The sequence below is a fragment of the Excalfactoria chinensis genome, chromosome Z (assembly GCF_039878825.1).
Source record: "Excalfactoria chinensis isolate bCotChi1 chromosome Z, bCotChi1.hap2, whole genome shotgun sequence".
Lineage (NCBI taxonomy): Eukaryota > Metazoa > Chordata > Aves > Galliformes > Phasianidae > Excalfactoria > Excalfactoria chinensis.
The window spans coordinates 12,569,822-12,597,323 of NC_092857.1; the positions used below are offsets into that span (position 1 = coordinate 12,569,822).

The 27,502-nt window shown below is 40.9% G+C and overlaps 1 protein-coding gene across 1 annotated transcript; it reads right to left on the reverse strand.

The window, feature by feature from the left end:
- Window positions 1-1,568: 1,568 nt before the first annotated feature.
- C6 (complement C6) lies at window positions 1,569-27,502 on the reverse strand. Its single transcript, XM_072359829.1, has 17 exons — window positions 27,351-27,502; window positions 26,525-26,681; window positions 24,271-24,415; window positions 23,479-23,620; window positions 22,520-22,658; window positions 18,926-19,126; window positions 14,925-15,165; window positions 13,939-14,061; window positions 10,658-10,824; window positions 10,202-10,427; window positions 7,906-8,077; window positions 6,811-6,922; window positions 6,302-6,434; window positions 5,272-5,463; window positions 4,724-4,814; window positions 3,595-3,836; window positions 1,569-1,750 (listed from the first exon to the last, which is right to left on the reverse strand). Exons 1-17 carry the CDS (start codon window positions 27,491-27,493, stop codon window positions 1,569-1,571), a joined length of 2,808 nt encoding a protein of 935 aa, XP_072215930.1. The 5' UTR covers window positions 27,494-27,502.

The window sequence follows — 27,502 nt, forward strand, 5'->3', positions numbered from 1 at the left end:
CAGTTATTCAGTTGGACCAAAGAAAAACAGAAGCACAAGGGCAAAACTATTTTTTTATTATAATCATTTTCACTACATTTTAAGCAAGAGAATGTAATGCTTTGTCATATTTAGCTGAAGGATTCATTGTTTCTTTTCCTTGAGCTCCATCCAGTTGAATCTAACTGCTGTTGATTTAGGGAAACTGGCAGCATCCCAAATGTGTGGGTACAATACCTCTTGGAGGGGAAATAATCATTTCATGTACTGCTCTCATCCTCCTCCCACGTGACTCTACCCATCCCCTGGCCAGCTGTGACATTTATACACTGGACACCTCATTCACAGACAGACACTTTTTTGGATGCCTCTCCCCTGCCGCCCTCTGATTTTCATTGTTCAACTCACTGCTAGTGGAGGAAAGGAACTGTCAACTTTTCCCTGCTTGGAAGGCAAGTTTCTAATCCTCTGGCTTGTAAAATCCTGAGCCCGAGGATCAAAACCAACAAACAAACCCAGAATGCAGATTCTTCCTCCCTTCAGTAACACTGATTAAAAAAAACTCATGGTTTTGAAAGCTTTGCTGAATCGCTATATATTTGTGGTTTTCAGTATTTTGTATTGCTCACTGAATAGTGAGTGCCCCTAGGAGTAGACTCCTTTGTAACTCTGTTATGTATTAGACTGAATATGAAAAGATCTTCCCTGCAACATAAGGACATGGAGCTGTTAGAGCAGGTCCGGAGGAGGACCAAGAGCACCCCTTCTACGAGGGCAGGCAGGGAGACTTGGGGCTCTTCAGCCTGGAGAAATGAAGGCTCCAAGGAGACCTTACAGCAGCCTTCCAGAATCTGAAGGGAGCCTACAGGAAAGCTGGGGAGAGAGTTTTTGTAAGGGCATGTAGTGACAGGATGAGGGCAAATGGTTTTAAACTGGAAGAGGGTAGATTTAGACTAGATATCAGGATGAAATTCTTTACTGTGAGGATGGTGAGACACTGGAACAGGTTGCCCAATGAGGTTGTGGATGCCCCCTCCCTGGATGCATTCAAGGCCAGGCTGGATGGGGCTGTGAGCAGCCTGGTCTAGAGGGAGGTGTCCCTGCCTATAGCAGGGGGTTGGAATGAGATGGTCTTAAAGGCCCAAACCATTCTGATTAATTCTATGAATCTGTGTTGAGGTGCCCAGTTTGCCCAGCGGGCTCTCAGCCAGTAAGACAACCAGGATGCAGAGCAGTTACCAGAGTAGAGACAGAGCAATAAATGGCTGAGGAAAGGAAGAGTCTTGTCCAAAACCAGAGAGACCGGAGGCAGAGCTCCCCTTTCTCTTTTCCCATCTTCTCTCTTTCCTCCTGCTATCCATACAGAATTACCTATGAGAGCAGTTCCCATACCCCACACCTCCAGTCATTTTCAAACTGAAATAAAAATCCCACTGCCACACTTCTCCCATCAAATTAGTTCATTTTAAAAATTATTATTATTGCATCCTTTTTGAGTTCATTTGCTCTTTTATAACCAGTTGAGTTTTCCCTATGGTGGCTCACCCCATTTGTGATGGGATGACAGTGGTGGCCATTGAGCCACTGATTTACCCCACACAGCTCCCCTCCTCCAGCACCTCCAGTCTGATGCCAGCACACTTCATGGCTGCCAGCACACAGTGACTGACTGTCTTCTTTCTCCCTGTTGACTCCATCCGGATGCAGTGAAGCTGGCTCTCTTCTCTGGGGCACTGGTAAGGCATTAGGCAGGAGCATTGCGTCTGTGACTCTGGCAATGAATGTGTTGGAGTTTTAGCTGCAAATTTTATGACTGAAAACATTTTATAGTTTGACAACCTTTCAAAAGCCAACAGGGAAAAACTATTGCAGGTTCATGATACCTTAGTCAGAAAGCTTATAGTGCGTGCACTAGGTAACAGGATATTGGGAACAGAGACAGTAGGAGCTTTAAGTATCTGTTTTTGCAGCAATGACTACAGCAGTAGAAATGAAGTATCTAACTATTTTTATCCACTAGTTTACTTTGACCTTTCTTCTAAGCAAAAAGATATTAAGTTGACTTTCTGTTCCCAATTATCTTGGCACACAATGTTGCTGTGAAATAGAGTCTTAAGGTCCATATTGTGCCAGCTCCTATTTCATTAGAGCTCCCTTTATGAATGCTAAGCTACCTGCTGCTGGCCTGTGGTAAAACTGAGTCCTGCCGGTTATTTCATTACCCATTTCTGATCTAATCAGATTCGACTCTTTATATTCTTTCCCAGAAATTCCCTGGGCAGGAAACTAACTTCCTGCCTCCCCTTTCTTAAAACAAATGAAAAACATGCATTTTACTCAGTTTAGCTTCTTTCGCATGGTACTGCTGTATCTTCTGCCTCTGTGTTGATACAATCATAGGCACAACTACTAATTAACTTCCATTTCCTAATTGTGCATACTCATGGGCAAGAAGATTTTTGAGGAGCTGGTGAGGAAGAAGTTCCAGTTAAAACCTCTTGAGTACCACAATGAAAACTTAATGTCTTTTTCTCCCAGAACTCTTGCTCCCTGAACAGGGCTCCTTCATGGGTCTCTGAGATAAAAACACTGCGGCGGTAGCACTGAATCCAGCCTTAATCCAATTTGATAGTGGGAACAGAACTAGGCTTCTTAGGGGCTCTGGAATAAATAAGCTAAACGTTAGCTTATTGAAATTACAATCGCCTTGGAAAGCAATAGCTTTAAACCACCAACTTCAAATCCTGTGCTGCATAAATCATCTTGCAAAGCAGGGTTTTAAGACTGCTTCACACTGCTGTTGCTTTTTTTTTTTTTTTTTTTTTTTTTTTTTTTTTTTTTTTCTTTTCTTTTTTCACAAGCAGATGAAGTGTGATGGGATCATATTTGTCTCTGGAAGCAAGCGGGGGAATGAGCGTGGCTGCCACTCAGCCTTCTCCTGGCAGGCGCATGATGTGCACAGAGCCAGCCAACACCTCAGACATTTACAGGAAATCCTACTGCTGCTATCACCCAGTTACAAAGTAAATAGCCAAGTTGCACAACAGTGTTTATAAAATAATCCTCTTAGGGATTTCACCAAACAGCTTAGCTAGTTCATTAAAACTCTTAATAAACGCAGCTTTCAGATATAGGTATTTGCAAATTTTATCATTAAAATCCCATTAAGGCTGATGGCCCCTGTCTTGCTAAGTAGTTTTATGATTAGTTTCATAATTTAATTATATGCTATAGAAGGTGTGGCCCAGATTTACTCCTGAAGTACAAGCAGGTGGTAACAGACTCACAGGGAATAGGTGATAACATTTCTGGCTGCATCTCTGTAATTAAAGACACAAATATTAATTCTCCCCAGACAGTTCCCTTCAAATTTCTTTTATCCCTTACTGATGGCAAGTGGCTATACCACTTGTGCCTAAGGGGAAGACACATATCTGAGTGTAACACATATTAGCAGGGATGCAGCACTGATTGTACTTCCACATTCCTCTGACCATAACTTGCTGAAGTGGACCAAAATGTCTGTGAATCCTATTCTCACACAGTGAAAGAGTCGGCACATTTTATTTTCAGTGTCTGTGGGCAGGGATAAATACCACCATTCAGTAGCCATACCTGGACATTCCTCCCAGTCATAGCAGGTGTCATAGCCACAGGGCACTTTCTTCAAGCTGTTTGCAGAGAGCTTTGTCCTTTCAATAGCCCAGTGTAAGCTGGAACTACTGTGGCAGGGGCCAGCATGCAAGAAATGAAATGACTGCTCTCCAAGGCACTTTTCAGCTGAAAACTGACAGCTGGGCTTCGTCACATGCTGTTCAGAAGGAGCATGTAGCACACAGATGTCTTCTGAGTAATGGCTGCCCCAAGGAAAAAGAGTAATTACTTTAACAGGCCACAGTGCAAGTTTATACTTTAAAAACTCCAACATAACATGAAAAAGAGCAAATTCATGACAGGCTAGATATCTGTCTAAAGACCTCAAGCTGTCCTAGCTATTGCAGTGTCTTGTCCTTGAGAAGTTCCTGGTACAGCATAGTGCTGTGATCTGAAGAAGCTTTGGTCCCAGCCAAGAGATACAAAACCAGGGATGTGCTTGGATAAAGAAACAGGAGGTATTATCTCCACAAGACAGAGGGCACTTCCACTGACCCTGTGCTGACCTGGCTCATACTCAAGCCGTATTCATCTTTCTCATCTTCAGCCCAACACCATACTTCCACCCTCACCATCCATTTACTAAAAATTCTCTGGGATAAACTTTTATTCACTTGAAGGCTCAAAGGTCTGTGCACGTTGTGTTCTGCTAAGAGACAGTAAGTCCAAATCTTACGTATTATCTTATGCTCTCAATATTGAAGTATATGATGTACTTTGCAGCATGCTCAGCTGAAAAAGGGGTATGTCGAGCACATGTAGTATGGCACACCAGGGTAAGGTAATGACCGTGAAAGTGTAGAAGTTGAAGGGAAAAGGAAGGAAGGAAGAAGAGTCAGGATGTCTAGTAGCAGATGACAATGGCATAAGACCAGAAGGATGGACTGTGGTGTGCCATATGGTTAGTTTTCATTCATTTCATAGACTGTAAAGAGGGCTGTAACTTGGATGCAGAGGCATAGCTAGTTAATTGGAGACCAGGAATCCTCAGATTGCTGTCTTTTGCTTCTCTTTGTTCTGTCTTCACAGTGGACTTTCTGTCTGCCACTGGAGAAACCACGACTTTTTCAAATGAATTTGTTTAACTTACCCACAATCTTCTCCTGGATTCATACAAACACACTCAGACCCAACCTGTTTTTGTCCTGGCATGCAAAATCCTCTAATCTTAGTTTGCTCATCTGAAACAAGATAGTGTTCTTGTAACTGGAAACAAAATTAGCAGAAATTATTTAGACTTCTACTGCCTTGGCTAAGTTATATTTATTTCAGTTCATCCTGCATTTCTCTCTTCATCAAGTGCAATGGCAGGCTTTCCACAAGTATGTGTAGGTCTTTGCAGGAATCACTGGAAAAGCTTGTATTATGAAGTTGCAAAAGAATGAATTCTCCTGCTATATTTTCATAAAGCATTGTAGATACAGCTTCCTCCCCCCCAAGATTACAGTTTCAGTGATTTCAGTTTCATGATCAAAATTGCCCCCAGAGGTTCTGAAAACACAAAACCAAATGTAATGAACAGTTGCTATACATCTGAAAACTAGTAATCATCTCCTTTCTAGCTCTATCTATTTATAATAAACCATACTGAGGATACCAGCACTACAGGAATAGTAATGGACCTGCAGAGATACTAACCTTTTTCGCATGTAATAGACCTCAGAATAGAAGGAAACCAGGTCAGGTCTTTTCCACAAGTATATTGTGTTTGACCAGTGACTACAAACCCAGATCGACAGCTTAGCTTCACAGTTTCACCAATGTTGTAGTGCTGCTTAAATGGGGAAATTTCAACAGCATCAGATGTTGGTGGCCTCGGGCATAATGAGGCTGTATTAAAAAAGAAAATAATATAATTCTAGTTGTTTTCATGGTGTAGGGGTATTTATAACATGACATAATGCTTCAGGCGAAGAGACATTAAGGCACTTACAATAACACCAAACACTTGATTGACATTCAAGAACAATATTTGTCATAATTAAATCTAGATATTTTCAATGCATGTCAATGTACTTTATAAAAATATTTTTTGATCAATAGCTAGATAACTACAATCCATTACTAATGTATGCTAGTAAGAGTAATTTAATTTCACCGTTTGTTAAAATATGATTAGTGTTTACAGCATATTTTAATCTTGCTTTTGTAAATGAAGCTATTGACAAAACAATTAAAATCAATGATGTTAAAGAACTTGGGAGTATAACCATAGAAATTTTTTTTGACAAAATGAATAGTAAGCCAATAAAATTACACTGAGTTTTAACAAGCTATTGGAAACCCGTCTGTTAGCAAGACCAGGCTGGTTCTCACCTATAACTGTTGAATAGACTTGTCTATAAATAGTTTGAGGCATTCATTTCTTATGGGGATTTTCAAGGCAGCGTAAAGGTGATTTTAGAGACATAATTTGATATAGAGATGGTAGTCAGACTCCTCCAAGAACACTTTGTTCAGTGCAACTGACAAAGATTATTATTATGAATCTGAATATAAGAGATGAGCACTTCCCTCAAAGGTATTTTAAACTAGAAGAGAGAAAGACGTCACAAAACTGTGTGTTTTCTAAAGTTTACAAAGTACACAGCAGAAACACTTTGAAGCTCAAAGAGGAACAATGTAACAATGACTTGTTTTGTTCTGAGCAAAACCAGTTTTTCCTTACGTTGGCATTCAACAGGTTGTTGTGTCCAAGTTTGATCAGGCAAACACTGAAGGAACTGATAACCACTGAGGACATGACCACTCACACAGGCAATTTCAGCTTCTTCCCCCACAGCATACTGGCTCTTTTCATTCTGCCAAAAGAAAGCCAAAAGTAAAAGGACTATAAAAAACCTTGAATGACAATAGATATTGTCTAATAAATCAGTGCTCAAAGTCCTTCGGTAAGTGCTTTTCCTTCTGTGAAACAAGAGTAATCCAGTCATCTGCAGAATATTTGTCCAGCCACACTAAATAATGCTGTAGTTATAAAATATTCAATGACCAGTTTGGGATGGGTTTCACTTTGCCTTTGGTTCACTTGCTCATGGTTGTTGGTGAACTGGAGTCCCACAGCACGCTATACATAGCAACATTCTCACTAGCACGCTTATTGGCTTGGGTATCAATCTAGCTAACGGACTATAACTAGTATGTTTTCCTTCCATCTCAATCATTTTTTATGCTTACCCTGATAAACCCATTTTCTGGTGGGTCTGGCCTGGAGCATCCAGTCTCAAGCTCACCAATCACAATATCCACTTCTCTTTTTCCTTCATCATCATTAATACATGGAGCTCCTCTGAAAAGTAGAAGTTGCTGGTAAGGATTCATCTTAACCAGTTGTCAAAAAACAGTGGCAGAATGTCAAAAGTTTTGGTCAGGTATGCTTGGAGTATTTTCCTCCTCAAAAAAGAAAGTTAAAAAAACAAACAAACAACAAAAAAAACAACATTAAGAAGCAAGTTTGGTTAGGTTTATGAGGAATGTTGTGATACAGTAGTTTGCCATGTGTAATGTGAGCACTTAAAATACACCCTTAAAATGCTTATATGGTCATAACCCAGCCATTACTATCAGTCACTGGTTACAGGAGGCTGGTTTCTATCAGTATAGAGCTGTAAAGCCTAGTCTCTGAGGTAAGTAACAGAGAACCATGGGGTTCACTGCTTTTCATTCTCTCCTATCTGCTCCATAATCTCCTCTGCTGTCATTATGGCAAGGATAATGAAAACACTAGCTCATCTGTTTCTGCTTGTGACTCTCAGAAGAAAAGTTGAACCTGTTCAAAATCTTATTCTTAAAGATGCAAGAAACTGTGCCACTTTTGGGGCTGGAATTATGATTTCAAGTTGAAACCATGCAAAACTTGTACATAAGACATAATCAAAGCACGAATATGAAAAGCTCGTTGATTTCAGAAGCATTGAGCTCAGACTCAAACCTTTAAGAGGATGTAGTACTAAAAAATAAACTGCCAACTCCTGTGAGTGTAAGTAGACGAATTCTCTACAGCTTTGGAAAGGAAGCCATAAAAAAGCACAAGAGATCTACAGACAAACTTTAGGATGAAATTAATCAGCCATTTTCTAGGACTAAACAATGAGCAAATCTCAACCTGAAGCAAGTTGCAAAAATTTTCAAATATTTCCTTTTCTCATCCCGTACCACATAAATTCAGAAAGGAGAGCTGTCTGTCATTTCCCCTGGGTCACAAAGCCACTCTGGAGGGCTCCATAACTCTGCCTTATGACTGAAGAGGCTTTTGATCAACCATCTTCTTACTTGTCCATGAACACAGAGACATAACAGTCCTCCTCTTCTTCCCGTTCACCCTTGCAGGGTTTTCCACCATTCAATGGGGATGGGTTATTACATTCCCGGGTCCTTCTTCTCTTGAAAGAAGCATCACATGAAGTCCATTCAGACCAGCAACTCCAGCGACCATCTACAGCAACTGCAAGAAATAAAAGGATGCCTGACGTTTTTGACAAATTTGTATCATATATCAACTTTTTAATCAACATATTAGAGGGATGATGGTACATTCATAATAGCCATTTGCAGAGGATTTAGAATTGTTACTGTTAACAGAGTAGACTGAAAGACTGTGAGGTTTTCCAAAGAGATAAGCAAATTTCAGACAGCTTCAGGATAGCCCAAAATAGGCCTTTCTCTCCAGTTTTGATTGCAAGTCACATTTAAATCCAGAAGCCGTATATATTCTACTTCACACACAGATGTTTGCATTTTCATGGTGCTGACAACCTTCTCAGATAACTCATGAAATGATAAGCTATCAAATTGAATATGAGCTCTAAAATGAAGTCTAAACACCAAGTCTACTTCCCATACAAACTGAATTAAAATATCATTGTCTTTTCTTACCCACCAGGGTATTTTGCCTGTGCCACCACAAAACATTATGTAAGAATTATTATTTACACATCATTTCTGTTCTTCATGAGATATGTTATCCACAACCATATCTTTATTTGTATATCTTATGTTGTTTCTTTTTGAAGCATATAGTTATTGAGACACCTTTTCTTTTGACAAAACCAACAATAATAATACACTATGCCTCTTCTGTTTTCTACATGAATGCCAAATTCTTTTGAAAAAACTTCTTTTGTGTGAAATTATTCTTATGTTTTTTTTTTCAGAATCATGATTTGGTTTCCTATCCTTAAGGCAGCTCAAACAGATTTTTCCTTCTACACTATAATTAACAACTCTTACAACCATTAGATATTTTACCGTAAGCATAATAGGCAATAAGAAAACTAAGGAATGGTTGTCTTAGTTTTTGCATCAGTTATCTTTTAATTTCATCCATTTTGCTGAACAACTTATTTCATACTATCATTAATGTAGCCTAGGATTTTTTTTACCATGTCTTTTAATTTCTTTTAAATGCTATGCTTATTCTGTCTTGTTTTCTATTAGAAGTTGTCACTTTATTTTAATACTTTCCGATCATCACAATGGGGTAAGAAGTTGCATGGATTTTGTAAGGGAAGTTTACATCATATTTATCTTAGACAAAATTGACAGAGGATTATAAAGTAAAAGTTATGATGTGAATTTTTGATATGATATCATAAGGTGTTTTTTTGTTGGTTGTTTTGTTTGTTTGTTTGTTTGTTTGTTTTTATTTTGGTTTGGTTTGTGTGTTCATTTTAAACCTGGTAAGAATGTAAAAGTTTAACAACATTGTGGACCTGGCCCAGGGTGCAGCTGTGAGCAGCCCTTCTTCACATGGCTGATGCTTCCCCGCCCAAAGACTTCCCAAGGTCTTAGTAGGAAAGCATACAAACTACTGCTTATCCTGATATCTTGGTAAATCCCAGCTATCTTTTGTGTATGTCGTTCAACAGATAACAGATATCCTTGCAGATATAAATTTTCATGCCTAGGCTGTTTGAGCACTTTGAAAGATGTCTGAAAAGACCAGCCCAGCGAGGGGCAGGACAAACTGTATCAGGACTAAATCTTCAATATTTCCATAATGGCCACAGCCTTGTTATCAAGAGCTTTTCAGTTATTCTAAAGATAGGACTAAATACCACTCTGAGCAGAACAATAATTTTTCATAGACACTGGAAAAAAGAGTGGAAGGCCAGGCTGGATATGGCTCTGGGCAGCCTGTTCTGGTGATTTGTGACTGTGCACACTGCAGGGGGGTTGAAACTAAATGATCATTGTGGTCCTTTTCGATCCAGGCCATTCTATGATTCTATGAACTGCATGCAACATGTATATGTTACATTTATTAATGCATGCATAAAGGGATACATTTCTTGTGCAATAAATACATTTTTATATAAAATAAAAATATTTATGTTTCTTTACACATTCATAAATGAATCAATAAAATCATTCAGGTTTTTATTTTTCAGTGAAATTTCAGATTTTTGTTCTTTAGAAATACAGCAAATTTAATTTTCAAACAGCCTAAGAAAGCAATGATTAACCTTCTCAGTTCTCCTGTACCACAGGAATTCCTGACCACAGATTGCTATGGACTTTATATCAGGAGGACCTCATTTATACCACATAACAGTATCATCACACATACCTGACTCATAACCTGGAGCTCGGATCTCACAGTTTGTGCCATAGGTGCCAGCCTGGCACAAGCAGAGGCATTCTGTCCCGGAAAGCACAGGCATGCCATTGTTCGGGCACGGGGCACACTGACATGGGTCAAACCTGCCTGCATATTCCCTCAGGGCCCTTCTCAGGTTGCGTCGCCTGGTCACGGCACAAGGCATGTTCTTCACCAAGTCCACAATGGACGACACCTGGAAAACAGCCATTCAGTTAGCTCTTACCTTCGGTTTAACAGTGTGCCATACTTTGCTGTGTAGATCCAACCAGGAAAGGTAGATAATTTTCTTTATATCTTGCCCAGATGTGTGTGCACATGTAAGTTACCTCACATTCAACATCATCTGGATTTAAACAGCAGGGATGACTTGCATAGCTCCTGGCTGTTGCATGTTTATTGATACATTTCTTAGCCTTCTCTTACCTCAAAGTCAACCACCACAGGATTGTCCTTGGTCGATTCCAGCCAGTTTGTAAAGATTGTGCTCCCTGGAAAAGCCCCCTTTTTCTCCCATGCCAGAGCTGCAGCGTACTCTGATCTGCCACCTTTGACCAATGAGACTGACCGTTCTGCTGACTCCAAAATGGAACCTGAAGGGATTTCAGCACAGAAATGTCAGACAAAGGCCTTCAAAGACAACAACAGCTTCACAAGGAAAAGTGTAAGAAGATAGAAAAGAATATACTAAAATATTATGAAATTGCCCTTGGAAGAAACGAGTTTAAGCTTAGAAGAAAAACAATTCCTATTCTGCTTAGTTATGGATCAGTTTCCCAAAGAAGGCTGTGCAAGACTGCTGCCATGGAGATATTCAGAACTACACAAGAGACTTGCAGAAATTGTATGGGATACAGCAGGCTTCTCTAGAAGAAGAATGCACTGCAAGACAAGATCTTTGGTCCCAGTTATAAATGTCTGATGAACTGGACTTGATCACAGAATGAGTGCAAAAGCAGTGGAGGTGAGGATATACCTGCTTTTAGCGATGCAGAACACAACCCTTACCATTCTTTCAGAAATCACGCCAACCTTCTGCAGTATGAGATGCACTGATGGGGGCTTCCTGATTTCTGTTTCAGATGAGGACAATGGGAGGGGAATATCAGGCAACATTACATTGCCCAAATCTCTCAGCAGCTCTGAGCAACATCTGGAGAAAATCAGGGGCTTGACCATGATCACAGATTTCCCACTTCAGCAGGCCTGGCTCTGGCCCTATTTGTTAGACCCATGACTGCCAGAAAGAGCCAGCAACACTGGATCTCAAGTTACAGCAATCCAGAGCAGAGGATGAGAGATCCTCTACAATAATTTTGCAAGCAGGAAGATGTTTTTGATGCTTGCTTCAGTGAAACACTTTCAAACCCAGGCAACACAAAGGGTTGTTCCCCAGGGGTTGGTACTGGTGCCTGTCCTGTTCAGTGACTTTATTGGTGACCTGGACAAGGGGAATGAATCATAGAACCATAGAATTGCCTGGGCTGAAAAGGACAATAATGATCAATTAGTTTGAACCTCACTGCTATGTGCGGGGTCACCAGCCACCAGATCAGGCTGCCCAGAGCTACATCCAGCCTGGCCTTGAATGCCTTCAGGGATGGGGCATCCACAACCTCCTTGGGCAACCTGTTCTAGTGTGTCACCACCCTCTGAGTGAAAAACTTCCTCCTAATATCTAAGATAAATCTTCCCTGTCTCAGTTTAAAATCATTCCCCTACCACTATCCACCTTCATAAATAGCCATTCCCCCTCTGGTTTATAGGCCAGAATAAGGTTTCCACAGAGCCTTCTCTTTTCTAAGCTAAACAAGCCCAGTTTCCTCAACCTTTCCTCATAGGAGAGGTTCTCCAGCCCTTTGATCATCTTAGTGGCCCTCCTCTGGACCTGTTCTGTGTCTTTCTTGTACTGGGGGGCCCCAGGCCCGGACACAGTACTGAAGATGGGGCCTCACAAGAGCTGAGGGGGACAGTCACCTCCCTCTCCCTGCTGGACAACCCTTTTTAATGCAGCCCAGAACACAGCTGACCTCCCAGGCTGCAAGTGCACACTGCTGGCTCATGTCCAGCTTTTTGTCCACTAGGACCCCGAAGTCCTTCTCCCAGGGCTGCTCTCAAGGAAATCTTCACCCAGTGTTTGTAAATACCTGGGATTGCCCTGGCCCAAGCGCAACACCTTGCACCAGGTCTTGTTGAATCTCATCAGGTTTTCATGGGTCCACTTCTTCAGCCTGTCCAGGTCCCTCTGGATGGCTTCTCTTCCAGCTAGTGTATTGACCACACCACTCAGCTTGGTGTTGTCTACAAACTTGCTGAGGGTGCACTCAATGACATCATCTATGCCACTGATAAAGACACTGAAGAGCACCAGTCCCAAGACTGACCCCTGAGGATCACCACTTGTGACCGGCCTTGACCATGACATGGAACCATTAATCACTACCCTTCAGCTGCATCCACTCAGTTGATTCTTAATCCACCATACAATCCATACTTCAAATCCACACCTCTCCAATTGAGAGAGAAGGATGTGGAGAAAGACCATGTAAAAGACTTTGCAGAAGTCTAGGAAGATGACATCCGTTGCCCTTCCCTCATCTACTGATGCCATCACTTCATCATAGAACACCACCAGATTCATCAGGCACTATCTGCCCCTGGTGAAACTGTGGTGGCTGCCTTGGATCACCTCACTGAGTGCAACCTCAGTAAGAATGCAGCTGACAAGTTGTCAGGAAGTACTGATCTCCTTGGGTGTAGGAAGGCTCTACAGAGGGATTTGGACAGGCTGGGTAGCTGGGATGAAGCCAGTGGGATAAAGTTCAACAAGACCAAGTGCTGGATCCTGCACTTCAGCCACAACAATCCCAGGCAATGCTACAGGCTTGGGGCAGAGTGACTGGGAGACTGTGGAAGAAATGGACATGGGGGTGCCAATCAGGTTGTCTGATCATAACCAGCAGCTAAGAAAGCCAATATCTTGGCTTGTATCAGAAACAGTGCTTCCAGCGGGAGCAGAGAAATGACTGCCCTCTATACTCAACCCAGGTGAGTTCACACCTCAAGAACTGTGGTCAGTTTTGGGCCCCACACCAGAAGAAATACATTGAGGCTCTGAAGTCTGTTCAAAAAAGGGCAACAGAGCTGGTCAGGGGTCTGGAGCACAAGTTTTATAAGGAGCAGTTGAGGGAACTGGGATTTTTTACTCTGGAGGAGGCTCAGGGGAAATCTTAACTATCTTGACAACCACTTGAAAGGAGGTTGTGGCAAGGTGGGGGTTGGCCTTTTCTCCCACTTAACTACTGATAGGATTAGAGGGAATAGCCTCAAGTTGTGCTGGGGAGTTTCAAGTTGGATGTTAGGAAAAATTTCCTCTACAAATGAGCAGTTAGCAGTTAGGCACTAGAACCGGCTGCCTAGGCAGGTGGTGGAGTCACTCTTCCTGGAGGCGTTCAAGAAACATTTAGATGTACTAATGGACATAGTTTAGTGGGAAATGTTGGTAGTAGGTAGATGGTTGGACTGGATAATCTTGGAGGTTTTTTCCAACCTTGTTGATTTTATGATTCCATGAACACTGGCTTCTCTGTCAGTGTTGGAAGAACACCTTTAGTTCAAAACCAGGAGGACCTGGTGTGCCTTGTGGAGGGGGGTTGTATCTCTTAGGATAACTAACAGGATAAAAACCCTGCTTTTAACATAGTTACCTTCGTGTTTCACAGTCATCTTGTTTGTGACACATTCAGTACTGACTTTCTTTTTCTTTCTGAAGAACACGCGCCTTGTTGTTTCTGTTCGAATACACTCCATTGATTCATCCACTGACAGACCTAGAAGTACAAAAGCAGCAGCAACATCACCATAGACCTGTTACATCACAGGCCTCCCTGCTCATTGGTTTCTTTCTGACCTCTTTACTACATTCAAGCTCCTGACCCACCATTGTCTCTGCTGCCAGGGTCTGTTCTGCTCTGCATCAAACCAGTCCCATCAGGTGCTGACCACAGACTCTCCTAACCTCTGCCTATTTCTGTCTAGGTATTTCTCCTACACCACCTCTTCTGTTGTATCTGACAACCCTTCCTTCTTCTGGTGCACAGTGGAACAGTCCTTTGCTGTCCAAAGTCAAAACCCAGTAACCCAGGATGCTACTCTGCAGAGGTCAGTGGTGGTGGGAAGAGCAAATGTTCATCTGAGCCCAGGCCATAGGACAGGACTGTTCTGCCTGGGGAAGACAACCATTCACCAAGAATTTCTGCTTCCATAATATTCTGTTTTTGTTTTGACAATCTGGCAGTCATGGATTAAGTTTCAGATTAATTTCTAATCAATACCAACAGCTCTAAAACTGTGGTCCAGAAGGTGACACATCTCTCAGACCGCAGTCCCACAATGGGGTATATTGGAATGCCTTCTTGGTGTCAAAGGATTTGGACCTGAAGGTCTTAAATACTGACCCTGAACAGTGACATTTACCAATTAAAGAAGATCTTCAATTTTTCAAAATAAAGTGTGGAGCAGAAGTTTCTTCTTGCTTTATACTTGGACAGTGTGAGTACTTCCTCTGTCTATGCAAGTCTAAAGGTTTTTTTTTGCTGTTAGTTGTTGAGTTTCCTATGTAAGACCTACAAATAGACAATGGTAAAAAAAATGGTGAACAAATAATGACATTTTCTTGCTAAAGATTACATACCTGAGTTCTTCAGTTCCTCCGAGCTATACTGGTAAAGAATGTCATAGGAACCACCCATCCTTCCAGAGGTGTAGTAATGAGTGCCAAAGTCATCAAATATTCTGCTGTATAAAGCATAGTTGTACTCCAGGGGCAGCTGGTTTAGTGCTTTTAGAAAGACATCTGAGAGCTGCAGGTTTGATTCTTTCATTGTGAAGTTTGCAACAGAGATGACTTTGTGGACTCTAATAAAGTTGGAATTCTAGATGTAAAATAAATAAAGTAAAATGAAATAAAATAAAAAATAATAAAAAAAAAAAAAAAAAAAAAAAGAAGTAAAATGAAATCAAGAAGTCTTGCCACTTTCATAGGTAGCTGACTGCAGAAAATAGAGTGGCCAAGAGTATGACTTGAGCTACACTGCAAAACTATTTCATCCAGTCCATCATGATGCTTTAACCATGATTAAAGTCACACAGACTAGCCCTGAAATTTCCAAGCATCCTGTGAGGTTCTCAGGGACAACGTTCATTACTGCTTTGCACTGTGGGAGTATATAGGATTTCACTGTGTGTTAAGAATTCCTAAGCAGTGGACAAACAGAAAGCAAAATGACTTTTGCTATAGCAAATACACCAGTAATTAATAAGACAGACAAAAGACTAGGAGGAAAGGCTGAAGCTAGTAAGTACCTGTGAGCTGTTTGCAACTAATCTTGAGTGGGTAATTTGGACACTACCTCACTATTATAAGGTCTCAGATGCTGTTTATCAGTCTGCTAAAACTAAACTTACAGGAATAAAGATTTAATTCAGTGTCAGGCTGTTAACACACAAGGTCTGGCATGTGATATGAGGGGAAAAAAAGTAAAGAAGAAAATCCAGAAACTAGAAGCATCACCTCTTACATTCAGAAAACTCATGTTTTTGAGAAAGCTAATTTTTGTTTTGTTTTCATTGCTGAAGTTTCTTAATGGGAGAGTTCAACTGAAAAGAGAGAAGAGAAAAAGAATACTGACTGGAGAAACTGGTAATGTGGCAAAAAACAAAAGTAACCAAAAAAACCAACCCTGAAGCAAAGAGATAAAGAGCAAAAGGAGTGACCGGAAAGAGGACCAAATGAGTATTCTGCTTAAAGAACAAAATAATTCTAAACAAAATTGATATTGATCTATATATGGACTCTGCTACTGAATTTTTATGTTGGTAGGTTGATTCTGCTCCACTTCTGTCTTCAGGTTTGTGTGGCACAGGGGACATAAGACTGCATCTAGATATGGAGTTTCTTTAGCCCAGAGTCAGCAACATAACATGTGAGCTGGATCACAGAACTCAGATGTGCACTGCACTGTCCATTTCAGTGCTCTCATTTGCACACTGGAAAATAAACTAAGGGCACTCAGCTTTCTGCAGCAGTGAGGATAAGAATGGAAGAAATAGGGTATGTACTATTCCCTGGACTGCACTCTGCTCCTAAAATATCCTGAGGTAATATCATTTCTCAGAAAATGACTTCCAGGTGATTTGGGCTCAATTTTCAGCCATACCATATAGCATTTCAAATATGATGCACAAAATTACAGGCCACTTTGGCAAATATTAATTCTAAGTGCTCAGTTGGATACGATGCTCCCACATACAGAAAAAATAAAAAAAAAAAAAAAAAAAAAGGTTTTTTTCTTGACATGCATCACACATTTATATTCTCTAATATTAAAAGTATCTTAAGTGCTTTCCTTACTAGTAATTTCCCTTACAGTTGTCAAACCCAATGATTTCTGTATTAAATCCCTGAGGCTTGAGCAACCTTGGAAACTTTTACTTGAAGAAGAAATTCAGGAAACTGGATTCCAAAGTCTCCAGTTATCTCTGGTCTAAACACACTGGCAACCCCTGGTGTTTGTGGCAATCTTTATCTGTGAATACGAGGTATTAGTACAAAATACAGTGCTGTAGATCAGAGGTGATTACTCCCAAAGATATTCAGTCAAAATCTTGTTCTAAATCAAGTGCAAATACTCAAATAAGTTCAGATACAATATAAAAACTACTCAACTGACAAAAGAAAAAAACAGCCAGACACAAGCTGAGCTGTACTGATGTAACTAATAGTTTTAATTAATTAGAACATTTCTAACAAAGCAGACTAGATCATACTGGTTAATTAAATAATGCTTATTTCCAAGAAATGCAGCCATGGAATCTTGCCTGTGTCTCACATCCCCATGGATGGGGTTGGCTTCCTAATTTCAGACCTCAATTTTTGAACTGTGGTTCAAGCCATCCAGCTCAATGAGCTGCAGCCAAGAATATTAGGAGCATGAGCCAAAGGGTCCAACACAAAGACTTCAGGAATCCCTTGGTGTCTTTGAATGCCTGGAACACACATGCTATCAAGCAGTTACCCGTGTGCCAATTCTGAGATAACTTCTCTATTCCAGAGGAACATGGAATTTGAAAAAAAAATATGAAATTCAGTTTAAAAAAAAAAAAAAAAAAGAAGAAGAAGAAGAAGAAGAAGAAGAAAATGGTACATAAAATAATGACATGCAGCACAATGGACAAGATTAATAATCGAGTTTATAATGAAATGGGTAACATAGTAATAATTCATAATATTAAAGCTTCACTTTATGAGTCTTTCCTTATATTTAGTAGTGAAGAGTGACAGCTGGTCACCGGGGCTCCCTTTAAGCCCTGCTGGAACACTATTCAGATAACTCACATTTATGTAAAAATTCACTAAGTATCTTTTAAGTAATACAAAGTGAGGGCAACTAGCTGAGATGCAAGGTTCTGTAAAACTGTCGTTGTTTGCAGATGTGCAAGATGCATCCCACCAAAAATGCTTGTTTTTATGCAAACAGAAGACCTCAAAGGGGTCACTACTGTCATAAAAATTATTTAAAAATTAGAATACAAGATTATGTACTAAAGGGACTAAACTTTGGCTTAACAAACAGACAAACAAATAAAATAGGCAAACAAAAATAAGCATCAGAAACATCATATTCATATTTCCTCTTAACAACATGGAAAAATTCAAGACCTTTCAGTGATGCTCATGTGAAACTATTCTGCTTGCAGTTTGAAATTCTGGCCTGAATTTGGCTTGCTATGGACACAGTCAGGACAGAATTTAAACTTAGCCATCTACAGCCAACAGCAGACTAAGTTATAGCCTTTTCATGTATGTTTCTGAGATTTCATGACAATAGTGCTCAAAACAAATTTAAGTCCAATAAACCCTCCTCAAGAAAGTTTCATTGATATTAACATTTCTTTAATTAGTTCGGGACTGAGCTTAAGCCATTAAGAAGACACCGTTCTATCAAAGTAAGCTTACCAGTTCTACAGAAGAAAAGCTTGATACATATAACTGCATCAGAATGAAGGCAAATAGAATTCCAATAGATGGAACTTAAGCACAGGTTATTTCAGACTAGAAATAATGGACTAGTTAATCAGTCAAATTACTTAACAATTAAGACAAGCCTGCGAGCTTGTAATAAATCTTCTATCATTAAAAATAATAAAGTAAAAACAGATATATATTTTTTTTAAAGATTAACTACAATTTTATTACAGCTCTTGGGTTTCAACAATCTTTAATTTTGATCTGTTTTATGGCTTTTTCCAGGCATAATTACTGACCAAAAAATAGTTGATCCTTTACTATCATTAAATTCTAGAAGCATCTGAATATTATTCTTCACAGTATTTACCTCAATTAAAGAGGTAGAATTTTATGGGAAGTAGTTGTCTGTCCTCAGAAACTTTCCTTATGATACATTATTTCTGAGTTTATTTTTGTGACTGTGCAGCTTAACAGAAGTTATGTAACAACCAGGAACAACCTGTAGTATCAGGAGAGGGCCTTCTTGATTTTTAATTCTAATAGTTTTGCAAAATGGAATCCCAATATGCCTTGTTAGTGGATAATGACCTTTGGTAGCTCAGTTCTCCTAAACGCAAAAGATGGAAACTCAAAGAAAGGAAGAATTGATGTCAGCATTCAATTACCTTTTCATGTGAGGCTTCAATGGCTTTCTTGAAGGAGGAAGCTGATGTGATTTGAACCTTTCTCTTTTTTGAGAATAGACCCGGTATGCCAGATCGTTTCCGAGAAGAATGAGAGAATGTACTACTTCCCACATCACTGTCACTCAGAGGTGTTAAATCCCTGTAGAAATCTGATTTTACATCATCCTCTTCATCTATTACCTAGAGATTCAGTAAATCAAAATCAATTTACCCCAGTAACAACTCGAAAGAGAGCAACCTATTAACCAATGAATTCTTGGCTTCTTCTGGAATAGCCATGTCTGATGCTTGGGATCATAGCAGTAATCTAAAAAGCTGTTCTAGGGTAAGGAGATGGTTATACAGTAGGCAGTTATAAATGGCAAAAAATGTGTCACATTCTTCTAAAAATCGCCAGTCCTCCTGACCTGAAGCTTAAGAATAATTTTCTACAAAAGTTTCAACACACTTTGCAAAGACTCTCAGACCTGTATATTATGACCACACTAAAAGTAAGTCTCAGAATGTACTTATGTATGCCCTCTATAGTGTACAATGTTGTGTTCTTTACTTTCTGCTTGATTTCCTTCTAGAAGAACAAGCAGGTTTTATCCAGATAGGAGTCAGAGCACACCATATAACCATATAAGTTACCACACTGCACAGTGGACTAAAAGCAGATGAATAGTAACAGAGAGTGAATCTACCTGTTAGCATTGGCAAGATTGAGTTATGCTGTTGTGCTTAGCACTGTCACTAAGGCATCTGGAGCATCTGTTCAAAAGTCACTCATTTCACACAACTAAGACAAATCTCTTGCAAGATCTGTGGCCTATTGATTCATTTTTTTTGCAATTTCAGACTCACTTGGTAAGACTTTGTAGGATCTGTGAAGGACTTTGGGCAGTGATGTCCACTCCCCTGATCCATTTCTGTTCTCCAAGAAAACAAATGCTTTTGCATTAAAATGCACTGGAGTCCCAAGTAGAAAACCGATTTAGTGATATTTCTATATTAAAAAACTACTCTATATGTTGAAAAATAGAGATGCACTCTCAGGTGAGAGTCACAAACTCATAATATGAGCGGGTGCTGAGAGAGCTGGCGGAGGTTATTGCTAAGCCGCTCTCTGTAATTTTTCAAAGGTCTTGGAGAACTGGGGAGGTGCCTGAAGACTGGAGGATGGCCAATGTCACCCCAGTCTTCAAAAAGGGCAAGAAGGATGACCCGGGTAATTATAGGCCAGTCAGCCTCACCTCTGTCCCAGGGAAGGTGATGGAACAGCTTGTGCTGGATGCCATCTCCAGACAACTGGGAGAAAAGGAGGTTATCAGGAGTACTCAGCATGGGTTCACCAAGGGGAGGTCGTGCTCGACCAACCTGGTGGCCTTTTATGAAGATGTCACTAGCTGGGTGGACAGGGGGAGAGCGGTAGATGTAGTCTACCTTGATTTCAGTAAGGCTTTTGATACGGTCCCCCATGACATCCTTATAACAAAGCTGAGGAAGTATGGGATAGATGAGTGGACGGTGAAGTGGATCGAGAATTGGCTGACTGGCAGAGTGCAGAGGGTTGTCGTTGGCGGTGCGGTGTCTGGCTGGAGGCCTGTGACTAGTGGTGTCCCCCAGGGGTCTGTGCTGGGTCCAGTCTTGTTCAACATCTTCATCAACGACCTTGATGAGGGGATAGTGGCCACCCTCAGCAAGTTTGCTGATGACACGAAGCTGGGAGGATTGGCTGACACGCCTGAAGGCTGTGCGGCCATTCAGAGAGACCTGGACAGGCTGGAGAGCTGGGCAGTAAGAAACCGGATGAGGTTTAACATAAGCAAGTGTAGAGTCTTGCATCTCGGTAGAAATAATTGCATACACCAGTACAGGTTGGGGGAAGACCTGCTGGAGAGGAGCTCTGCTGAGAGGGACCTGGGCGTCCTGGTGGACGACAGGTTGGCCATGAGCCAGCAGTGTGCCCTTGTAGCCAAAAAGGCCAATGGCATACTGGGGTGCATTAAAAAGAGCATGGCCAGCAGGTCGAGGGAGGTGATCCTCCCCCTCTTCTCTGCCCTGGTGAGGCCTCATCTGGAATACTGTGTCCAGTTCTGGGCTCCCCAGTACAAAAAAGACAGGGATCTCTTGGAAAGAGTCCAGCGGAGGGCCACAAAGATGGTGAAGGGCCTGGACCATCTCCCCTACGAGGAGAGACTTAGGGAACTGGGTCTGTTTAGCCTTGAGAAAAGAAGGCTGAGAGGGGACTTGATCCAGGTTTATAAATACCTGAGGTGTGGGAGCTATAGTGGCGAGGCTGGTCTCTTTTCAGTAGTGCGTGGGGACAGGACTAGGGGCAACGGGCTGAAACTCCAGCATAGGAAGTTCCGCACGAATGTGCGCAAGAACTTCTTTACAGTGAGGGTGACGGAGCACTGGAACAGGCTGCCCAGGGAGGTGGTGGAGTCTCCTTCTCTGGAGATATTCAAGACCCGCCTGGACGCCTACCTGTGCGACGTGGTGTAGGGAGCCTGCTTTGGCAGGGGGGTTGGACTCGATGATCTCTAGAGGTCCCTTCCAACCCCTATAATTCTGTAATTCTGTGATTCTGTGATATTTTTGCAGATGGACATTAGTTACCTCATAAACCACAGCGCTTGGAAGAACTGTACAAACTAAGACTTGTTTTTCCCACAGAATAATTCTGCACACAGTACTTCAGTGCTACTGACCAAACTAGACAATGTTGGAATGTGCTTTGTTCAGCTGAGCCTTTTAAAGTAAAACCTCAAAATATTCATGACAATAATCAACAGCTCAGTTTCTTCCTCTCCTCAAACCTTTTTCATGTCCAGCATCCCTTCCTTCCCAATGCTGTAGCCATTTACTTCAAAGAAGGCCTTCCAGTACGTACGCAGCCAGATACTAGGCCTTAACCATAATATTGCAATTATTTTATAAATATCAGCATTTAAAAAACTAAAATATCCTTCCTAAAAATCACATTCCAAGATTTGGGGAAAAATAAAAGCCAATGTCTTCTTGTTCTTGGCCTGTCCTGCAACTCTTCTCCACAGACTTTTGTCTTCCTGCCTTGCAGACTCTGTAGCTGCCCTTCTTACGGCTGACTGGAAGGGCCGGTCAGAGGACAGGAAGGACAGTGAGGCTGAAACAGCCAAGGGAGGAGCGGTGCCCAAGGTTGCAGATGCCTCAACAGCAAGCCTGTGCTGGGAGAGCTGTTGGTACGGGAAGGATACATCAGTAATGCTAAAATGAGCTTTGGGCTTTAACAAGCCACTGTCTGGGTTATATCGCGTTTGGTAACAAGACCCTGGACACCAAGTCACAGCAGAGGCATGGCCACAATCATGAGGAAGCAGGAGAGAAGCCAAGATCAATTGTGTTGATTCACTGCAAAAGTGAGAGAAAGGTACAAGTAGAGCCATCTACCACCATGCAGTTTTTTCCCATTTCCACACAACACCTGAGCACTCAGCAGGCTGAGAAATCTTGTCTTCTTAAGACTTCCTAAGACTTCAGCATATAACCTGGACTATGCTTATGAAAATGTTTTATTTTTTTTTGCTAAAAATTTCTGCTAGAGAGTACCTGAAAGCTGACAGCCTCCAGGTTTGCAGGCACACGATATGATTTCCTTGTCTCATTGCGCCTCACTGTTCTACATTCTCCTCCATTGAATGAGTTGCCAAGGACTTCCCCTCGGCTCTCTCCCGACAGAATGTGAAATCTAACAACAACAAAAAAGGAATTTCCAGAAATTAAATGGTCTCAGAAAGATAAATACGTATCACTTGTTGTGTACAGCTGCATCAAGGATGCTTTATGTTTGAATGAGAGCACATAAGTGTTAAGGATATGTTAGTGCTTTGAAAGAAATTTCTCCACAAGAATTTCTGATTCACTCCAAATTCACCTGAAAAATTGTACATTCAGCCTATAACACCAGCGTAAGACTTCCTTGGACAACCACTGTCTCAAATAGGGAAACACACTAAAATGGTGCATGGAAATGGGCATGCGATTCTCCAGTTCAGCCATAAGCGTGAGTGCGCTGAGTTCATCCAGAAACACAACACTTGGGGCAGGCATCACATGCACTTAGGTGCTGTTGCACTGATTTAATTAGTAGCCTGGAAGAGGTGATGGCTGGTAGTGCAGGAAACATATCATGCACAACCAAAAATCTATAGAGGAACATCTTAATTTCTGAAGTGCTTTGTAATAACTGAGCTGGAATTTGTCAGTAAGTGAAGTTTTGGTTGCACTGAGGGTTGGCAGTGTCCCTCACACAGCAGTGCTCCGCGATGGCTCCTCCTGCAGAAGGAGGGCAGAGTAGGACTGGCAGATGCAGCGGGCAAGTCTAAGCTTGGCTGTTCAGCTAAATGCTTATAATCTCTTACTACTTTCCATTTAAGAGATCATGTGTTTAAATGGGATACACTCATATGCACATTTCAGAACTGTCTTATGCAAGTTACTGATAAACAATACAATGCCTGTGGAAGAACGGAACGAAACAAAACAAAACAAAAACAAAACTGGCTTACCCACTGCTGATTAAATGCACACCTGGGATGCTCTCAAACTTTCTGCTACACACCACCTTTTTCCTCCCACAATTTCTTTCATCAGAGCTGTCCCCACAGTCATTTTCTCCATTGCATTCCAATTTTTTTGCAATACAGCGACCTGCATCAGAGAAAAAGCAGCAGAAAGACTTATGCAATGATTTGTCATATCTGAATGCAAAAAAGAGCAGTGTCTTTCCCTAGCAATGATGTAAACTTGCAACAGGAATTAACAACATTGGGCACTTCAACACCTACAGTGCTGCAATAAAAATATTTGTTTCTGTTCTGCCAGTTTGTGTTACTTTGAAGGCACAATGGCCAAAGTTAAGGTTTAGCAAAAGAAAAATTTGGATAAAATCATCAAATCCCATCAGATATATTTAAAATTAAGCAAGAACTACCAACACAATGATTTTAAAAATTAATAAAAACAGTGCAAGTTTGATTTCAGACAAACTATAAGGACATGTTTGTACATGAAAAATCTGTGCAAAAAAAAATCTCATTGGAACAGTGTAACTTTCTAGGAGCAATGGTGACACTACCATCTTATGATAAATACTGCACAACCCTGAATTCCTTTTAACTAAGGAATGCAAACATTAAGTTCCCATTAAACATAAAATCCTTAGCTCCTGCCCCTTTTTCCTAGTCTGTGCACATACATAAGGATGACCTGGACTTTTGTTTTGTTTTGTTTTTAATGTCTCAAACAGTAGCTATTGACTACTGCATAATGCAAAATCAAGCTATGATGACTATCTTTACCATTTTCACACTGGAATTTATTCTTGCAGTCCACATCCACGATGTTGCAGAGCTTAGCTGGAAAGCACGGTCGGGATTGCACCAGTGGCTCGGTGCAGGCCTGGCCCCCAAACTGGGATGGCCGCAGGAGTTTCCGGACACGAAACTGGGGGCAGACAAATAAAAACCTGTGATGTGTGAATGGGAGATTTTTCCTCTTCCTTATCATCTCTGTTGAAATAAAAATCCTACGATGGGGCATGCATCCCATCCCCCAATCTGCTGGCTTGGCTCCCTCTCACAAGGCCTCTTGTCTGAGAACTGAGCAGGAGAGAACAAGCATTTCTGAAATTTTCTATTGTTAAGCATTCAGGAGTAATATCTCAAGCTCATTTGTTTTTCTTTCCGCAAATCAGAACCCACCTTGCAGAACACTGATGCTGAATGCTGCTAGAAAATCATTTCAGTTATGCTTTTCACCCCTGTTCCTCGGGCTGCAGAAGAAACTTATCTGCCTCTGTCTGAACTGTTTTTTCTTTAAGAAAGAGTAGGAAAAATTTCCCCCCTGAAGTTCCTTGCAGACTTCATCACATCCCTGCCTCTAGACAGACCTTGAAGTAAAAAAATTCAGTGGGACCTAAAAAAACAAATAAATCTGTAACTGAGTGGCTATGGGCAGAGAGAACAAAGAGCAAGACTTTCTAAAGGCTTTTGGCTCAAGACAACCCTTTCTTGTACTCTGTTTGGAATCTACAACATGTTATATTGTTTATGTGAGCTTTAACCTCTTCATCACTTCCATTCACTGAGAGCTTGACTACAACAGTCTTCACATTTATCCTGAGGGCACATCCCCCTCTCTGAAGGCTGTTTATATTTATAAAGGTCAGAAGCAGTGATCTTCATAGTTTGGAGGAAAAATTTGTTCAGTTTACAAAAACACTTTTTTTTTTTTTCTTTTCTTTTCTTGAAGCAGCAAATACTCTGTATGAATATTTAAAGCTAATAAAAATGAGTTTTTACTTGGGGTTGTTTAGGTAAGGAACCCAGAAACTTAACTAGAGAATATGGATTACAAAAATGAGTTTAAATGAGAGCAATAAGAACCTTTCCAGTTCTTGCAGTTTATTTTCTGTCTCCCATTGTTTCTTCTCATTGTGCTCTCACTCACCACTCACTGTAGGTAGTCTCCTGGAACTGCTTCTTCATGGCCCCCCAACGCCAAACCTTTTTTTGTCCTGCACTGGCTTCAAGATAGGCATATATATACATGTAAAGATATACAGATGTACTGATATACAGATGTAAAGCCTAACAGACTTTCTGACACTGCTGTTCAGATGAGTATTTCTGAAGTTGTGCAGGACCTTCAGAAGATCTGTAGGCTACAGCAAGCCTTCAACCCACCAACTCTCCCAAAAAGCTCCCTACAACCTTATGCTTGCCAGGGCTTTTTGTGTCAGTCCCACCTGAACCTGATTGTTCACCTCTTCTCTCAGTGCTAGGGCAAGTACATTTAACTCCTAAATCTGCCATCAGGGAATCAACACAAGACCTGGCTGCAGGAGGATTCTGTCCTACAGATATTAAACAAATCCACCTGGGTTTCATGTAGACTATCAGGGTTGCAGGAAAGGTGCTAAGGATGTCTCATCAGCAACCTCAAACTGATCCTGACTATCATAGAATCATAGAATTACTCAGGTTGGAAAAGACCTCAAATATCATCATGTCCAACCACAGCCTAACCATAGTATACAAACTCTAACAACCCTCTGCTAAATCATATCTATCTCTGAGCACATCCAAACGGCCCTTAAACACACCCAGGGAACTATGATATTGCATTTTTTAACAGTGCCAACTATCTCTTTTCAATAAATGATTTGATCCTATTATCTTTCATTTTCAGAACATGTAAAATGTTATGCTGTGTGAAAGATTCCACGACATGCTCCTGTTGAAACAGGAATGCAAACTCTATTGTTTAATTTATCTCTTATGTAGAAAGCTCATCTTTAATAACGACAATGACACTTTCGAAGCAAGTTCTCATAAATGGATTTACACTACTAAATTGCCCCTTTCTATTTTGATATACTTATTTTAACTTGTTCCCTCCAGCTCCTACTGTTATAATTTACAACATTTATAACCTTGTTAACTTAAACTGTCATTTTGCAGAACCAATTCCTTGAAGTCAAATATCTGAAATCAAGAAACTTCTTAGGCACAATTTCTTTCAGTTAACATGCAGAATACATAATCTACCTACTTGCTTTTTAATGCATGGGTCACATTCTGACCAAGGGCCAAAGTCTCCAAGTTGGCAGTTGATAGGACAGGTTTGTTGGTTACATGCACGAGATTCCTGCTTGGTGCACAGCTGGTCACAGAAGTTTTGGTTATAATATTCATCCATTTTTATTTGCCTAAAAAAGGTCACTGAAAGAGTTACACCGGGAAGGAAACAAACTGTAGATGTTCTATAACTGTAGGTTAAGGCTGATAATGTTTTAAATCAATAAAAGCTTGAGTGGTAGTGGATGGCTCTGGAGCGATGACTAAAAGTAAGATCTAAATACACCTTAAGATAGGAATGAAATAAGGGATTTCTTGCAAGTTTAGAGTATGCTCCTGGATTGCATCTAGTTTTGTGCTATCGAATCTTCAGTTAACTATGATTGCAAAATTATTTGTACAAGAAGCAGCTTTATCTCAGCTTGCCATACTGGAACTTGTAACTTCCAGAGTGCTGCTTGGTGCTGGGCAGAGCTCCCAGCATGGGCACTGGACACCAACCCTGTTCACAAGAGCTGGCTGCTTAACGCCCAATACTGGCAAGACCACCCCAGGACCTGGCTGTTCTGACTGTGTGTGTGCAAAAATAACAGGTTTGTTTGGAAGCACTGCAATATTCAATACACAGCTTTAAATCTAGCAATTAAAACCCAGTCATCTGCTAGACACTTGGATACTAACATTTTTCTTTCTAGCTGCTGAAGCATCATACATGGTACTTCCCTCCCAAAAGCAGTTTTATTTTTTTTCCCACAGATAAAAACTAAACCTGTAAATGCAGTGAGACAATTTGTCCCTACCTGTGCCTTGTCTGCGTGCCATAATTGCAGGTTTTTGAACAGCTGGACCATGACCCCCATGGGTAATGTTCACAGTAGCACCCTTGGCAGCTCCCAACCACCAGGCTCAGCAGGATCATCTGTATTAGCAGAGTCTTCTCCATAGCAGAGGT

Bases quoted from the DNA above. Each gene is read 5' to 3' on its own strand.
- C6 (XM_072359829.1), bottom strand. From the start codon at position 27,493: ATGGAGAAGACTCTGCTAATACAGATGATCCTGCTGAGCCTGGTGGTT. The intron at 14,062-14,924 runs GTATGTAATCTT...TTGTACTTCTAG, and splicing joins GGAGGAACTGAAGAACTCAG to GTCTGTCAGTGGATGAATCA. The intron at 6,435-6,810 runs GTAAGCATAAAA...TTCTTTTGGCAG, and splicing joins CAGAAAATGGGTTTATCAGG to AATGAAAAGAGCCAGTATGC.